Source organism: Aulonocara sp. 'chitande type north' Nkhata Bay, linkage group LG22 (assembly GCF_057382095.1).
Source record: "Aulonocara sp. 'chitande type north' Nkhata Bay isolate Kocher_YH1m ecotype deep benthic linkage group LG22, A_spYH_male_GT1.1, whole genome shotgun sequence".
Taxonomy (NCBI): domain Eukaryota; kingdom Metazoa; phylum Chordata; class Actinopteri; order Cichliformes; family Cichlidae; genus Aulonocara; species Aulonocara sp. 'chitande type north' Nkhata Bay.
This window is the reverse complement of record NC_141364.1, coordinates 22,899,183-22,917,724: the sequence shown is the minus strand read 5'-3', so window position 1 is coordinate 22,917,724 and position 18,542 is coordinate 22,899,183. Positions and strand designations below refer to the sequence as shown.

The following is an 18,542-nucleotide window of genomic DNA, read 5'->3' as shown; positions in this document are numbered from 1 at the left end:
TTACTTCATCGTGTAATTCATGGACAAGGATTTGCTGGTTTGACTGCTTATCAAATTACAGCAGTGGACACGCAAATACATAGACCTATAGACACTCACGCACTATAGAAACCGTCAAAGCAGCATAGTCAACTGTCGTGTATAATGGGCATTGTACTGTAAACAGTAGCTGTCTATCAGCACAGCTCAGCATCATTCTGCACAATCCTGCCACTGTGGGTGTTTGTTTGCACACATGGGTGTATGTTTGTGTGCCTTAATAGATGGATTCAGGTAGAAACAGCTGGTCCACTTCAACTGGGTATTTAGAGTTAGACACAAATGGGCTAATTAATTGTGATAGACTTCAGCACAGTGATTCTTTTTTTCACTGTCATCACGTCACGTCTCCCTTAGTGATCCCCTTCTCCAGATTTTTCTCTCACTCTTTACCAAAATTTCTCCTGAGCCCATGGCCTATCTTTAACACGACTCTCACTAAGAGTATTACAAATGAGAAATCAGTGTTTATTAAAGCCAGGGACTTTCAAGGAGTTTCATAGGCATATTTCTTTCTACACAGAAATCACTAATTTATTTAGTTAAATAACCTTTATTTTACCCACACAGGCCTTTATGTGTCTAAGCTAAAAAAACAACAAAACAAAACCCCCATCCTATCAGAATTAGTTTTTCTGTGTTAAAATATCACTGCAGTGGCTAAGTGAGAGCAAGTCATTGAAACAGCTAGAGAGGCACTCCTTGACCAGTTGAAAACGATTCCATTTATACTGTTTGAAGTTTCAGAAGTTGGTGGTGATAAAAGCATTTTGGTGTCCCAGTGCTGGCAGTACAGTTTCCACAGATGAGCAGGCCAAATTTCTGTTCATAATGTTCAGCTTTCCAGAAAAAAAGAAATGATGATAGCTAGTTTCTCATTTCAATATGGATGAGATGGCAGTGTGCAATATGAAAGATGTCTCATATTAGGCATTTGGGCCGGTAAAAAAAATAATAAATTGACACCCATTTGCGGTTTTCCTTCTGGCTTTCTGAAGCATGCTGGCATCTGTTAGCAAATTTGGGGTTTGTACACAGACTGTATAAAAAAGACAGCCATACCCACCGTGATGTCATCCACTGGCTTCTGGGCTGCACATTCTGACATCCTTGATGTTAGTGTCTTGACCATTTCCATGTTAGCTTTGGAAACTATGTGGACAAAAGTATGAAGCCACACCTCTTAATTTTTCAGATCAGGTGCAATCGGCCTTTGCAAGCTTTCATTCTAAAGAGCTCACTGAATTTGAGCATGATACTGTAATAGGATGCCAGTGTTGACACTTTGTGTGTGAAATTTGATTATTTGTCAAATTTGTTCCATGTTAACTGTAAGCTGTGTTGTTTTTAAGAATCAGCAACTCTGCCACATAAAATTACAGTGTGGATTCGCTGAGTTCTGAGGTGCATAGTGCATAAAGGTCTGCAACGCTAAGTAACTGCAGAGATCCAAACCTCCTCTGCCATTAACATCAGCACAGAGACTGTGCACTGGAAGCTTCATGGCATGAGTTTCGATGGCCAAACGATTCCTGTAGCCATAAAATGTAGAAGGCCAAGTACTTTTGTCCATATAGCACATAGATGAGAGGATAGAGCACCAAATTATCAGCTAATGCTACCAACCATGGCTAGTAAGCTGCACCCATAAACTGTACTAGTGTACATAGATATCTGCTAAACAGTGCAAAGTAACAGACTCATCAAAGAGCAGAATTTCATTCACAAAAAAACTGAAGCACAAATTTCCTTGTCAGTCATTTTTCAGATAATTCCATTAAAATACTTCAGGAGGCCCCCAAAGGTACAAGCAGTTTTAGAAATAAATTAATTGTCAGGACCCAAAGCAGTCAGTGCAACCACACCCCTAATTATAGGCTTTAACCAAATGGATGAGTTATTTAAAACAAAAAAAGTTCACTAAATTGTACTGTTGTTATAAAACGGGGAAGAATAAAGGCCAAACTGCTTTTTGTACCAGCCTGTAAACTTGCTTTTAATACTCTTGAATTCGTCGTAGGAATCTGTTGGGACAGGAATGAGCTTCAAGTGGCCATTAGAGACACTTTTGCATTGGCCTCATTTTTCAGCAATAAAGGCTGTCTCTTAGTTTCCTTAGTGCTTTGGTTCATCAATGGGTTTTTTTCAGACATACAGAACTACTGTTTTCTGTGAAAATGCTCTTAAAACCAATTGTACACTACTACCCAAGCACCAAGGTAAAGAGGAGAAAAAGAAGAAATGTTAGTAACAATGGTGAATTTAGATGGTGTATTTTTTTGGTTGCTAGGAGATTGGTTCTGGGACCTGAAGGGCCTCTTGAAGCAGCAAAATAAAGAAGAATTAAAATGAAATTTGCTCTTAGAGTTCTGTTTTATATCTGTTTTCGGTCACTGGCCAAATGTAACAGTTTACTCCTTTTCTTTGGAAAGGAGCTATGAATTGAACTAAGCTATCCTGAGCTCTCCATTTATTTCTCCTTTTTAGCAGAAACCTCATAAAAGGCATTCATTATTTCCAGGTAAATAGAAAAAAAGAAACAAAACAAAATTCTACCATAACCTTGATAATAGTCTTTTCTATCTTTTCTTTCTCTTGCAGACAGCAACTTCATCCTGGCCAATGCTCAGGTGTCGAAGGGGTTTCCCATTGTGTACTGCTCCGATGGCTTCTGTGAGCTCACAGGCTTCTCTCGGGCAGAGGTCATGCAGAAGAGCTGCGCCTGTAAGTTCCTGTATGGTCCTGAGACAAGCGAAAGCATCATCCTCAGCATCGACGAGGCTTTGGAGGAGCGCAAAGAGTTTAAGGATGAGATCATGTTCTACAAAAAGACAGGTCAGTCAAATGTCACTTTCCTAGCTGTAGTATTTGAGTTGCGTGCTCAATTATTGTTGGCTCCCTTCATTTATCATTTGTTTTCAGCTCATGCCGAGTCGCTTCACAACGCAGTGCAGAGTCTGAGCCTTTATTTACCATTTGCCAATTAGGTTGTGGAATCATAGATGGTAGGCAGGCTCAGAAAGCTATTAGATACTGCACCATGGGGTACTTTGTCTTTCAGATTTCCACGAATGGATGGCAGTTGTGTGTGGCTATTTCTGAGGAAGGTCAATTTAACCTGGCGTAGATGGGCCAGTCGATAGATGAAGCAATGGCAGAAGGCATGGATGTATTACTTCTTTTATTGAGCCATTCTCATTAAATGGTGATTAAACAAAGCCACCAGTCGGGAATGTCCTACAGTTATTATTGAATTCTGAGACATATTAAACTTTAATAGCTGTCTGCTAGTGACTCCTTAACCCCGTCTCCTTCAATTAAACCGAGACCAGAAACTAGCTGTGGTGCAGTATGGTTCGGTGTGTGATTCGCTGATTAGCGAGCCGGCCAATGAACAAAATGGAGTCAAAATAATGAGATCGTCAGGGTGCCAGCAGATACACACTTGCTGTGATACAAGCTGAGATGGTGCTATGTACCCCTGCATTTAAGAGTTTTTGTTATTTCTTATTGTTTGGGGTTTTTTTTTTTAACAGATCCAGTTGTGAATCTACAAAATAATTAGAAAAACACGTTTCCACCCAGACAGCCAAATGTTGTATTTTTTAGTGAATACCTCAGCAGTTCCTCTGTCACAATCCAGGAGGAAAGTTATTCATTTTATCAGTTTAGTGTCTCTCTTTCACTTCACAATAGGGCTCATTCGTGAGTTTCCAACTGAGCCTTCAACATGACACATTTGATAAAGTCTGTGGAAACAAAAGAAATCTGTTCTTGTGCAACTGGGCAAAGTCTCTTCCTTGATAATCTGACTGGATTGCTTTATTTTTCACTTTCGGTTGTGGAGATTTCTGTTTTGTTTTGTCCAAACAGATCAGTGGTGAGCAATGAACCTGCCTCGACATTATTTTCTGTTGGCACGGAGATGGAGCCTGCAACAGCTGCTAGAACCGCAAGTTCCAGCAGCTGTTAATGTTTTTAAATCGATCAAATGAGCTTGTCACTTTACGAGCTGTTGTTTCTAAACATTGATTCAAACAAACAGTGTTGGTTCAATGTCTCTAAAGCTGCCATCAATTTACACAGCACTGGGCTCAGCCAGTCTATACTGTAGATGAGGTTACAGCTGAGAGGACCATCATATTACTTTCAATTCAATTCAGTTCCATTTTTTTTTTATAGTGCCAATTCATGACAACTCCTCAAGACACTATATTGAAAGATAAAGACCCAACAATAGTAGAAAGAAATGGTACGGCTCTGTGAGCAAGGACTTGGTGACAGTGGGAAGGAAAAACTCATTTTTAACAGGAAGAAACCGCGAGTAGAACCAGACTCCACCAACACTGGTTGGGTGTGAGAGGAAAGACAGAAAAATATTATAAATAACCAAATTATTGGATGCTAAATCATTATTTTCCATCTTGGTTTTACCGCACACATTTCTTCATCTCCAGAAGAGTAAAAGTCAGCAGTAGAAGTCCAACTTCTCCTTTGACTGATGTTGTACTACCTACATGTTCTGTCACATCTCGAGTCCTGCCCAGAAGGTTATTGTAGTTGGTTAAAAGTAAACTAAAGACTAAAACGAGGTTTGAAAAAAGATTTTAATTAACCAAAAAGAGCTTTTTTTTTCTACTTGCTTCCACTAGCTTCCACTTAGGATATGAGTGGAATATTCACCAGTGATGCTCCACTAGTCACAAAAATCTTAAAAACCTGGACAGCTGCAGGAGCCCAAAAGGATATCGACTCAAAACTCACAACATTCATCAAATTCACATCAAAATCAATTAGGCAATACACAGCAGAATCAACCACAGAGGAGATTCTAAAGGCTTCCCGTGTAGATGGGTTGCTAATATAAAAGTCCAATTAGTATCTAGTCATGGGGTAATTGATGTTCCTGCACCCGTGCGTTTGGCAATAAGTAGAACTCAGGTGTGACTGCCTTACTACCTGCTTTGTTTTTTTTTTCACTGCTGTTTATAATAAAGTTTGCATGCACATGCAACATATTTACTGCACTTTAGTGCACGCCTAATAGAGGATGTTCAAAACACACAAATCTGTCTGATATTGCAGAGGACTTAGAAATTGAGAGATCTGCAAACACCATTGTGTGAACTGATCAAAAGCTGTTTGTGATTACGCTGTTTTGACAGCAGCTGTGAAGATGATTTGCCATGCTGCATGCTCTCTCAAAACGAGTAAAACAGAGATGGTGATTCGTGCACATGTCAGATTTTTTAGCATGTTTGCATGTGTTTATTTTTGATTGGCTTTTAAAGCAAATTCAGCAGGTCGTGCAGGGTATACACAGCTTTGCTAATAGCATCACAGATGTGATTTTCTACCCGCATCTTTGTTGTCTTTGCCACCATCTCCTTTTCTTTTCACTCAGCCCTTTTGTTACATTTCATCTCTCTCTCTTTCTCTCATGGCAATGCCATTTGTTTCAGTCCCGGTCTTATTACCATCTCCACATTGTTCTTTTGGCACCGCTTTTTCTATGTCTCTGTTCCTTATCTTGCTGCTTCCTCCCCTGCCTCAGCCTTTTTGTGTTGCCTCATCCCTCTCGTTTTCGTCTGTCACAGCAGCGTCCCGAAAGTAAACGCGGCTGATTGACTCAGTTTGTCCTCCGTCTGTCTGCCTGAGAAAAGCCAACGCTGCATGATCGCAATCAAGAAGGCTCTTTCTCTCACTGTGTACTTGATAGTGCTGCCTTGTCTTGCAGGCAGACAGATATTCGCACGTACACACGGGGAGACGAAAAATACTGAGATTTAGTTATCATGAGGTGAGGGGGATTTAGTGAGTGGGAGAGATGGGAGGGAACTCCATGGGAAATCCCTCTTGATCAACAACTCATTTCTAATTACTGAGCAGAAAAGCAGTAAAGGTAGAGCAAAGATCTCTACTGTCACAGTGACATTGTGTGCTAAAAAAAGACGAATCCTTTTAAAGAACTAAAATGTTCACCTACCTACCTAGATTAGGTTTATTTAAATATTGTCCTTATTATTTACTGCCAGCCATGCACAATCCCCCAGCTTGATGTGGATTAGGTATAATTTGATGTGATTAAATAATTAACATAAAGAAGACTTCCAGACGGTCCTTAAGGAACACAAACTCGCTTTTAGATACAGCCCTGACTTGATCACTTTTTAAGCTGATGGAGTAAACTCATAAGCAGACAACTGCACATATGCAGATCCAGAGGACACGAAACACGATTTAGTTTCATTTCAAATTTTCAGTCCATCCAAGCCCAATATTTGCTCTTCTTCTCAATCTGCTGTAGTCTCATCAAAATTCTGTGAAAAACATCTGTCCCTTAGCTACTGAATGCTCCACTGTGCTCACTAGCATGCTCCTAATTGTTTGCTGTTCGGTGCTCGGCAGGCAGCGTACAGTGGCTTTTAATGAGAGCTGTAAAAACAGTCCCAAAGTTTTGATCTGTGGAACCAAAACAATGAACTAAAAAGAAATGTTCCACAAAGTTGAGGCAGACGGCAGGCTGGAGATAATTCCACAGTATGCATTTTGTTAACTTTTTGGCTCATCTACAGTACATACAAAAGGATACAATGTGGTCTACTTGTATTTTCTGGATGCACAAATCTGTCTCCTATGACACTTTCCTTTGGTAAATCAATCGTTTAACAAGTGCACAATAACCACAACGAGCACACTCATTCTGATCAGAAACACTGCCCACAATACTGACCTGTAGTCTCTTTGACAAGGAATCTATTTAGCAGGAGATGGGACCTCAGAGATGGGTTCATCTCTTGCTGTGCCTGGAGAAAAGTGGCTTGATCTATTTAAAGTCTCTGCTTCCCCCGAGGGGCATCCAGCTGTAGACAGGCTCACTAATAAGTCTAAATCTTTGGAACTGTTGCTTTTGCATAAACACACCGGTATACGCACAAACTGTAAATCTTGTGTGTGTTTTCCCCTTTCAGCTGTGTTGTTCTGGTGCCTGCTGGACATTGTGCCAATTAAGAACGAAAAAGGCGACGTGGTGCTCTTTCTGGCTTCATTTAAGGACATCACTGACACTAAAGTCAAAGCCATCCAAGAAGACAAGAGGGAAGGTCTGTATGTGCATTTATGTACAGGAAGTTATGTCCTCTAAAGAGAGGTGACCAGAATCCCCAAATATTTAATCTTCATTTTGCATGTGGATTTTTATAATGTAAGCAGCCACAGCTTATCCATCGGATTCAATAGTTAAACTGGTGTTTCATGATGTAGACAAAAACAATCCCCTTAAGCTGTTGCATAAAATATGTGTTGAAGCTGAGTGTATTTGATCTCTCCAATGGAAAGTAGTAAGGTCCCCTTATACTGTTATTCATCTTTCTTTACTGCATACTGTACAAGTTAGGTTTGTGGGGCAAAAGGTTGTAGTGCAAACTAAAGACCAAGAGTTAATATAACATCCATCCATCCATTCAATTCAGCGTCAGGGAGCTAGAGCCTATCCCAGCGGTCAAATTATAATTGCAAGTTTACCACAGAGAACGCACACAAGCATGAGGAAGAACATACAAACCCTAAAAAGGTCCCACATGTCCAGTGGATTCAAATACAAGACCTTGCTGTGAGGCAACAGTGCTAACCACTGTATCAGTCCCTGTCTTTAAATAAATTATGTATAAAGCCTTTACTTGCATTTCAAGACAATAGATCGGTTTTTGTTTTTATTTTTTTAATCTAAAACCAGTCTTTGTTCAGGTGCTTTGGTCAGGATTAGCATGTTCTGTCTGATAGGGAATTTAAAAATGAACTTCAATCAATGTTTCCAGCTTTTGTGATTTTCATCAATACATAAAGAAGCTAAGCTAAAGCCAGAGTCAATGTGTGTGAATCTATGTGCTTGTGAAGTAAGCAAACTCACGTTTCTCATCTCAGACCTTCCTCTTCTGGATTTGCCTAATTACTCTGTAAATAAGGCGGAACTGGAAGCAGAAAGCAAAGTTATTTTTGCCCATATAATGAAATGCTTTTCATAGAAAAGGAAAGAGGCTGATGCTGCATGCCTCTGACACAGACAAACAGCACAGTATAATGGGTTTGAGACCCACTATTAATCATGTGTGTCTTCCTGTGAACTAAGGCAAATGGTAAATGGACTGGTTCTTACATAGTGCTTTTCTACTAGACCTGAGCACTCAAAGTGCTTTATAAAAATTGTCTGATTCACCCATTCATATAAGCACTTTTTTCTATGGTTAATGGCTCTCCAACAGTCACACCCATTCACACTCCCATGGATGATTTGGAGATCAACTTAGGCCATCTAGTATTTTTACCAAAGGATATTTGGCATGCAGACTGGATCGAACCACTGATCTTCCGTTTAGTGATGACCTGAACTTTATGCTTTAACCAAAAACCCAAACAGCCACTACATAAAGATATGACACAACATAGAAGAGCGAGCTCGACAGGACAACACTGTACAAGTGCACCTAAAGGGTAAAGGTCACTCTTCTTTCTTCCGTTCACAAGCACCTTACCCAAATCACAAATCATGTGTCAAGTAACCTCATTAGGTTAGATGATAGGGTGGGGCAAGGTCTGACAGTGGTTTCACCCAAAACCTCCGGTGGTAATGACCCACACCTTTTTTCACACCTTATTTCATGATTAATATTGGTCAACAACCACTTCTCGAGGGACAACTCACCAGGGTTTAAATACGTGGGACCCTCCACCTTTTGCTTTTAGAGCTGAAGAAGCCTCTTGAATGAGAGGTGAAGAGTCTTCAAAAACTTTCAAGCTTAAGACGAGACTCTTGCGTATCTTGTCGATCTCCTGTCATTCCTTTGTTTGTTCTCTTCTTTTATGACAAACATTTTCACCTTTGGCAAAACGGCTTCTCACCTCTACTTGACTTTTTGCATCCTTGAGTACTTTTTTCACAACTGCATCCCTCCATGAGTTTCTCATCTATTCCATCTGATTTTACAATCTGTCCACGGCTTCCCCTACTTATGCACAACATCCACCCCTCCCTACCTGTGTGCCCCCTCTACCCACACAAGAATGGCTTTAAAAGTGGAGGGAAATTCATTAGATCTAAAAATAAGAATGTCTCTGCCTCTGTGCTCCTGCCGTGTCGCGTCCCCCAAGGCTGCACCGTGTTATGGATGAGCCCTGTCTTTTCTCCTTGTCTGTGGTCCACACGCGCACACACCCACAACACACACCAGAGAACTCATATACTTTCCAAAGGACACTCAGAAGCAGTTATCACTTCTATTCTGCAGCTTTGTTATCGTTGTTATCCCCTTTCAAGCCAATCTAGCCTTAGTCCTTTCCTGTGGGTGCGCAGCGGTGAGAATGAGGCCCAGAACCCAGCAGCAATAAAGTGCCTTCTCCCATTACCCAACTCCTCAGTCTGAACACATCACTCCTGCACTATCCTGCACTATCTACTTTATCTGCTACACACAGTCCCACACCAGTAGCAATTTACCACAGAAAATATACCTTACTGAACTGCCTCTTTGCCCCAGTGGCGACTTATCAAAGCTGAAAATTGCACTGTTTTGTTCGAGATGGTACTTACACAATAAGACATTATCAGTCAACGGGTTTGTCCAGTACAGCGGATGAAAGCATAATAAATGTTTTTTGACCAAACAAAAGGCCAAAGGACTGTAAATATCATTCACTATCTTTGCATTTCTGATCAAATAACACAGTTTGCTTAGAAATGAATTATTCCCACTGCTGCATATTCATGTTTTCCTATTCAAGGCAGAATATTATGTATTTCATCAAGTATAATGGCTGGTTCAGTCATCAGTTAACCTTGGGGGGTAAAGTGTTGTAGAGCGGTGTGTACTAATTTTTCCCTGTGTGCATTTCCAGAGCGACGGCGCGGCAGGGTGAAAACAGGCTCTCCTTTCAGCTCGGCTCGTCTGCGGAGCAGTACCGTACTTTATCACATCTCTGGGCACCTACACAGCAGAGAGAAGAGCAAGATTAAACTCAACAAGGTATCATCATATCATCAGGGACAGGATGCACTGTGATGAAGGATTCATTTAAAAAGTGGATGGGGACAGATTGTGCAATTTGGGAATTAAGAAGATAACTGCTGTTAGTGAAGCACAATGGACACACTCAAGGGCTAGGAGCAAATATCTCTCACAAACAGTGAATTTACAACAATATGAATAGTTTGAGTAATTTCATTCCTGTATTAATAATGTGATTATTTATTTAACAAAAAATCAAGTCAAATGCAAAAGCAGTGTGGTAAAAAGAGGGTCTAATGTACTTGATTAACTGAATATTAGCAAGTGTGAGCACCTCTATGAAAGAAGAGGTTCTGGCAGTTTGTTGGTCTGCAGAATTCAGGTGTGTGTTGCATAATGCCAAGAAGGAAAGTCATCAGCAATGATCTTAGAGAAATTGTTGCTGCCTATGAGGCCGTTTCTAAACCATCTGAAGTCCATCATTCTACAGTGAAATAGATTCACAAGTAGAAAATATTCAAGACAATTGCCAGCATGATGTCCCATCACATCCACCCCGAGGTCAGACTGTGCAATGCTCAGAGTATTGCAAAAAGTCCAAGAGCTACATCTCAAAGTCTACATGTTAAAGTTAAAGACAATAGGAATAAGACAGAACAATGACAGCGTGTGTGGAAGAGCTGTCAGAAGAAACCCTCTTCTCACTAAACTGAACACTGCAGAAACAATGTGCTTTGGACAGATGAGACCAAAGCAGAGATATTTGGCAATAATGTGCAACACCACACTCGGTGAAAGCCAAACTCATACCAACCTTTAGCACGGTGATGGGGGGTAAAGACTAAGAAATTCAGCTACAGGAGCTGGATACTTTGGAGACCATGAACCCCTCTGTATACCAAAATATTTCAGAGTCATAAATGAGGACATTAGCAGTCAAACAGCTAACATTTGGCCCAAATTGGGACATGCAACAGGATGTTGAACAGAATTTCTGAAAAGAAAATTATCAAAGTGCTACAATGGCCCAGTACATCAACCTGATTGAAAGTTGGAACATTATGAGAGCTGTGCATTAATAAATGCTGTCAAACCTTCATGACCTGAATAATTAAAAGAAGGCGTGCTTTCTTTTTCGCTTGACTGTAGGTGGAAATAGGTGGATAAACTGGCTTTTTCCCCCTTATATTGTCCCATCCAGAATGTGTTTGGCGACCTACCTGCTCTGCCCGAGTATAAGGTAGCAGATGCCAAGAAATCCAAATTCATCTTACTACACTACAGCACATTCAAAGCAGGATGGGACTGGTTGATTCTGCTCGCCACGTTCTACGTTGCCGTGACGGTGCCCTATAACGTGTGCTTCATCGGTAACGATGACGACCTGACCCGCAGCACAACCGTCAGTGACATTGCCGTGGAGATATTGTTCATCATAGGTCGGTTGCTGTCTTAAAACTGTTTTATTGTCACTTGTAAATAATTGAGTCTTCATAATAAGCACCAAGCCTGTGTGTGTCTTTTTTCTTCAACTGCCAGACATCGTTTTCAATTTTCGTACCACTTATGTCAGCAAGTCAGGCCAGGTGGTCTTCGACGCACGACAGATATGCATCCACTACCTGACCACGTGGTTTATCATCGACTTGGTGGCCGCGTTGCCCTTTGACCTGCTCTACGCCGTGAAAGTCAGCGTGGTGAGTAGCAACTGGCTCGATGCCTAACACCGCAACATAATTTGGTTTCCAGAGCTCTTTCAGTGTCTCTTTGGGATATTAATTACGTGCACTGAGCAAGCACTGACAAAACTATCACATCTGCATCATTAAAACTTTTTTTTCTGTTGCTTTAGTAAAATACATATCCCCCTAAAGAACAATTGAGAGGAGGAAGAAACAGAGATCTGGAGCAATTAGGTAGACTGTGTTGTTTTGTCCCCGGATGAATGATGTCACTGAGTCGAAGCATTGCACTTTAGGGAGGTTTTGATTGGTTGCTTATAGAACTTTTCATTCTCTGGTCTCTAATTTAGAGAATGGGATGCTTTGACTGTGCTGAATATCACTGTTTGCTCACTCAGCTGCTGTAGAGTGGATCAAAAGCTCAATACGGAGTACTGGATGGATGCACACAAGCATCCAGTCTCAAATAGGTGCGTATTTGACTAAATGCTCAGAACAGAACAGGTATTAAAGAGCAGGAAGAAAGTGTACAGATCTGTGTTATGAAAGGAGACGGTTAATAGAAGAATTCGGCCGCTGTTTGAAAAAAATCAGCAAAATGAAAAAAAATATTTACTTTCAAGGTAAGGAGGGAGGGAAAGGATGCGAGTAGTAAAAGGCTGCTGCAGGCAGTGGTACCGGTTTGATACAAGACTCTATTAATGGAAATACCACATGCTCAGTAGGCCAGGATTTGTGTGTAGGGGTACCAGGCCATGAGTTCCTCCATTTCCCCGCTGGGATCAGCAGGAATGGCTAGTAATTGAGGAACGTTCTGCGTGAAGTCTCCTGTAAGGACAGGAGCATTCATGCTGATGTCCCTTTTGAGAACAGAAGCCATCTTTCACCGAAATGAGCCATGGGGCCTCAGCGGTGTTCCTCTCTTTTGTTTCCCTGTTGTTTTTGTCATATGTCTCAGTCATTTCTGTTTTTAGTGTGTTTCGCATTCTATCTTGTGACTTTTCTGTTGTTTTGTGTCACTTGCACTTTCTTGCTCTTTTTCATAGTCTCTATAATGCTCTCATTTTCCATGATCATTGCTCTGTGTATTATAAAATGCAGATAATGTTTGTACATATTTCACAAGTTTAGGAAACAGAAGGGGACAGAGGGAAAAGTATAGAATTAAGCAAAAGCAAGTCTATGATTCTGGGTGCTGTAATTTGTATGTATATATTGGGTGTCTATACACTGGTTATCGCTGAAAGTGTATATATGAAAAGGTTTCTGTGCATCATTTTGTTACCCGCAGATTGTCACAAAAACACATAATTTTACCCAAATTTTATAGCTGAATGCACAAAAAATGCAAAACATAACAGAGTTGGCAGACATAAAATAGTATTTTTGCACCAACAAAGTGATTCCCAAAGAAATGTGAACTTAAAACTGGAAGCGTATCTCGATATTGTCTGGAGTAAGTCATTAAAGCAGAGTGATCAAAAAACAAAAATAAAAATAACGATAAACAGTATTTGAAAGTTGTTTTCTTAAGGAAAAGGGGAAAATTTCAGCAAAGACCTGACACAGGACCTAAGAGATGCATCTGGTTCTTCAGCTGATCCAGCTACTGTTCACTGAAGCTTCATGAGAAATTGTGCCAGTGAAAGGGTGGCTGTCAGGAAGCCATTTTTAATGAAGGGAAACAGGTATGGTATTCAAAATTAAATTAAGAACTGGCCTGAAAATTAGTGGTAACAGGAGTGATGAATCCAATTTTGAAATTTTTGGTTCAAAAAGTCAATATGTACAGATGAGGTCAGGAGAGATGTATAACAGCAAGTGTCTACAGCCATCTGTAAAACATGGTGGAGGCTCTGTCATGGGTTTGGGCTGCATTTCAATCAGCAGTGTTGGAGAGCTTATCAACACTGATGAAATTATGAACACAGAAAAGTACCATCACATTTTGATCCTCTACACAGAGTTTCATTGGGAGCAGCTTCATTTTTCAGCATGACTGATTTTTGATATATATAGATTATATTATCATTTATGCTTGCACTTGTTTCACTGCATCGCACCTATTTTGCATTTTCCTACAAAATTAAAAAGATATGAGGGGTAGCTCAAGACTTTAGCACAATGCTGTACTCTTACTGTGAGGGAATAAAGGAACAGAAGAAATATGTAATTAAATAATATAAAAAAAACCCACTGTTTATATGAACAGCAAGCTCCAGGCAGGTTACCAATACTCACCGATTAGTCCTTTTCCTTGGATATATTCCTTTTTATTGGGTGTTTTCAATACTCTTCCCTTTTTCTCTGTACTTTGGACCAGACCTCTATTTATCATCTCCAGTTGGTCCAAAATGCAGCTGTTCATCTGCTGACTAGTTCAAAACAGAAGGAGCGTATAACCCAGAGTTGGCCTCTCTACACTGGTTTCCTGTTCCTTACAGGATCCAATTTAAAACTTTACTCTTTCAGAGCCTTCTCTGTGACAGGTCCCAGACTCTGGAATAGTCTGCCTCTAAATATTAGATCTGCACAAACACTCGAACATTTTAAATCTTTACCGAAAACACATTTTTATCCACTGGCTTTTAGCACATGTTGGCCTGAACATTTTTTGTTTTAACAGCCCCATTAACATCATTGTTGTGCATTTTACTTATTTTAGTTGCCTTTTAGTTTACAAAGCACTTTGTCCAGCATGAGCTGTTGTAAATGTGCTTTATAAATAAACTTGACCTTGACCTTGAAATTTTGTGTGCATTTCCATGCACAACTGTACATTTTAGTTCCCACAGAAATTTTGCTTTTATCTGCTTGACTGAAATATTTTTTCAAGAAAATAACACAGGAGGTCCAAAAACGTGTCCTGAGCGGAAATTTGAATAGCATTTCTTCACTTGAAAATGTTTACCACCAATGTACATTTCATTCACTTCTTACTTCTTTCTTAAATGAAAAGTGTGCTGAGATTATCTGGCTTTTTACTGATATGAACATTTTTTTCAGCAGTACATAGTTGATGCAAACAGAAACCTCCGCTTGATTTAGCTGCTGTGAGTAGGTCTCCTGGGTCTGTATGGCTGGATGCCCTGTTGGCATTAGGGAACAATGTTATTCATGCTTATTGGGCCGATACCGTGGCATTAATAAAATAAATAAATAAATAAACATGCATGACTGGCCATGCTGTTGTGATAGGCGTGCAGGGCTAAAGGCGTGGCTACAGGGGGAGAAATAATGAGCATTTCTGCAACCTTATGGTCTCACGCGCACAAAAAGCAGAAGTAAGCAATCAGGCTGCAAAGCATATATATTTCACACCTGATAAGCAGAGGAAATGAAAATGTGAATGGCAGGGGTGAGATGGAAGTGACAGGAGGAAAAGTTAAAGGAAAAAGTAGCAGGTGGTGCACATATGCATTGCTGGCTACATTATATTGCTTACCACTCATGGCGCTGGAGAGAACGGGACGTGGCGCAGCCTGCTCGCTCCATAGGTGGGATGTGGGGTGGTGATAGATAGTGGAGGGGAGATGGTGCCTCTCCCCTGGGCTCAGTAGGAGGCTTCATTACGCCTCGTGCTGCACCAGCTCTCTATTTCTCATGGCGATAGGACAAGCTACCATAAAACTGGAGACATGTGCAGGAGAAGCTCTGATAAGGACAGTCCACATATCTCCTCCTCTTAGCTTTGTTCAAGCACTGTAATTCCCTCCTTTACCTCCTTGTCCCCTCACATGCACCCATGTACACACAAACAACCCTTGATATATTCTAGTTATTACTACATGAAATAGTTATACGGTGCCCTGCTGATAATCAGCACAGAGCCTGAGAAAATATCTGAGTCTGCACATCAAATGTAACCCAGGGGCCAGAGAAACAAATTGTCCCAAAGAAAAGACACTCTTTATTACATATGTTAAATAATGCATGTGCTGTGGACACAGATGTTGGACATCCATCCACACAGATTTTGTGTTGTTATGGTGTGGTTAGCTTTGCATACAATGTGTGGATTATATGCAGCGGTGTGTCAGCACATGGTACTCTAATGGACCCTGGTTTAGCTTCTCTGTCTGCATAAGCTTAGCATTCAGAGATGTACCCTGACAACACCACACCACAGTCAATGCATTGCACATCTATGCAAGGTTAAAGTGACCGTCTAGATGTGAGACTGACCTATGCAATACTGAGAAATGTTTTATCTACAATTGGCAGTTTATGCTTTTTCTTTGACATTTTCCTTGAAGTCTTGATTGCGCTGACTAGTCAGCGACTTTTCTGGGTGCATGACAGAGGCTGTTTGTAGTGTGACAGACTGATTAATCTCACTGTACTAATCTGGCCACCTTTGATGGGCCCCATCTTCAATGCATAGGGTTCCTCACTCTGACTCTCTATAATTTCCCAGCCTCTACAGTTTTAAAGACAAACCCTCTGGGTCCGGTACCACATACTTTGGGGCTAGCTTTGCAATGTTTGCAATGTGATGTTTGTTATCTTGCCTTGAATGTTTAGTTGAGACATTAAACACTGTGCACAGAATATATCATGTTACCTGGGTCGTGCAAGGCCTAACTAGCATGACCTCTTTGGTCCCAGTGTTCCTGCACACTATTTTTATCATTCTAATGTGTCACTCTTCTCTTGATGCTTTGTTCCATTTGCTCAGCATAGAGGACCCTAAGGTGCTGCTGGAAGCACTTGCAGGAGACCATTTTTATCAGCAGTGTTGGTGATTTGGCCCCGTTATACACAGCTGATGGAGAATTCCTTTTCTTTAAGGAAGTTTATCTAATCACTGTGTTTTGTTTTCTCTTAGATGGCCTAAACTACTTCAGTGACTAATTGCTACTGCACAGAGAAATCCAAAACCAAGTCCTTATTTTTTTTAAATATAGTGACGTGATCTTGAGATCTCCTGTTTTTCTTCTCCTTAAATTGATATGAACAGGATCATAATCCCTTTTAAGGACATTTCTTGATTAGAATATCACAGCTGAATGATTTATTGTATTTATTTATTTATTTATTTTTGTGGAAGTGAAGATAACACACGGAGTTCAACAACTTATTCGAACAAGGAACAACGCTTTCAAATCCGGGGACCAGGAGGCATACAGTGCTGCCAGGGCCAACCTGAGAAGAGGCATCAAGACTGCCAAGCAGCAGCACAGGAGGCGTATCGAGGCCAGGTTTGAGAACAACACAAACCCAAGGCAGGTCTGGGAGGGCATCAGGGCTATCACGGACTACAAAAGAAGAACACCATCACCCTCAGCCGACAGTTCTACTCTGGCTGAGGATCTAAATCTCTTTTATGCCCGTTTTGATAGGGAGAACACCGACCCTGTCCTGTCCCCTCTCCCCTCAACCGACCCTGCTCCGGTCCTGAGCACTCATGAGCTGAGGCGTGTGTTCCGGAGCATTAACACCAGGAAGGCGGCCGGGCCGGATGGAGTGCTGGGCCGGGTGCTAAAAGACTGTGCTGCGGACCTGGCGGACGTCTTCACCTCTATATATAACACCTCGTTGTCCTGTTCACTGGTACCATCCTGTTTCAAAGCAGCAACCATCGTTCCCATCCCAAAACAGTCAAATGTCACATGTCTGAACGATTTCAGACCTGTGGCACTCACCCCCATTCCCGCCAAATGCCTGGAGAGACTGGTCATTAAACACATCAGAGCTGCTTTTCCACCATCCCTGGACTCGCACCAGTTTGCATACAGGGAGAACCGGTCAACCGAGGATGCGATCGCCACAGTGCTGCACACATTACTGAAGCACTTGGAACACAGGAACACCTATGCACGGCTCCTCTTTGTAGACTACAGCTCGGCTTTTAATACCATCCGGCCATACAAACTCCATCCCAAACTCCACCAACTGGGACTTAACTCCTCTCTGTGCAACTGGATTGTGGACTTCCTCACTAACCGTAGACAGAGTGTCAGAGTGGGTAAGAACACCTCTTCCACCCTTGTGGTCAACACCGGTGCCCCTCAGGGGTGTGTTCTGAGCCCTCTGCTATACACTCTCTTCACCCATGACTGTATTTCCTCCTGCGCGTCCAATCTCATTGTTAAGTTTGCAGATGACACTACAGTGCTCGGACTTATATCCAACAATGATGAGACAAACTATAGGACAGAGGTGCAACAACTAGAGTCATGGTGCCACGACAATAACTTGGTCTTAAACACCAAAAAGACCAAGGAGATCATTGTAGATTTCCGGAAGAGGGGTCATAACAACCATCTGCCTCTCTTCATTGGCAGTGAGGCGGTGGAGAGGGTGAGCAGTTTTAAATTCTTGGGGGTAACTGTGACCGAGGACCTGTCCTGGGGCAACCATATCACCTCAGTTGTACGGAAGGCCCAACAGCGCCTCTACTACCTGAGGAGACTGCGGAGCGCACACATTCCCAGATCTCTGATGTTGAACTTCTACAACTGTGCCATCAGCAGCGTTCTGACGTATGGATTTCTAGTGTGGTTCCCCAGCTGCACCAAGGCCGATCAGCAAGCACTCCAGCGGGTGGTGAAAGAAGCTGGCAGAATTATTGGAACAAGTCTGCCAGAGATCAGTAATATCTTCCCCACTCGCTGTCTGAGGAGGGTGCACAGTATCCTGCGGGACCAACATCACCCTGCGCGCCACCTTTTCCATCTGCTGCCCTCAGGGAGAAGGTACAGGTCTATACAGGCCAGAACATCCAGACTGGCCAACAGCCTGTATCCACAGGCTGTGAGGCTCCTGAACTCTCTGCCCCCCTCTCACGGACAATAACCATATCCAACTTCTTAATAGC

At 41.6% G+C, this 18,542-nt stretch overlaps 1 protein-coding gene across 1 annotated transcript in view; it reads left to right on the top strand.

Moving 5' to 3' along the window:
- The window catches only part of kcnh8 (potassium voltage-gated channel, subfamily H (eag-related), member 8), a 61,324-nt gene that overhangs the window by 17,768 nt on the left and 25,014 nt on the right, over positions 1-18,542 (top strand). The window contains exons 2-6 of the mRNA XM_086280240.1: positions 2,641-2,874; positions 7,011-7,142; positions 9,931-10,058; positions 11,242-11,479; positions 11,580-11,737. Of these exons, the coding sequence (XP_086136366.1) occupies positions 2,641-2,874; positions 7,011-7,142; positions 9,931-10,058; positions 11,242-11,479; positions 11,580-11,737 (890 nt within the window). The remainder of the gene's footprint in view (positions 1-2,640; positions 2,875-7,010; positions 7,143-9,930; positions 10,059-11,241; positions 11,480-11,579; positions 11,738-18,542) is intronic.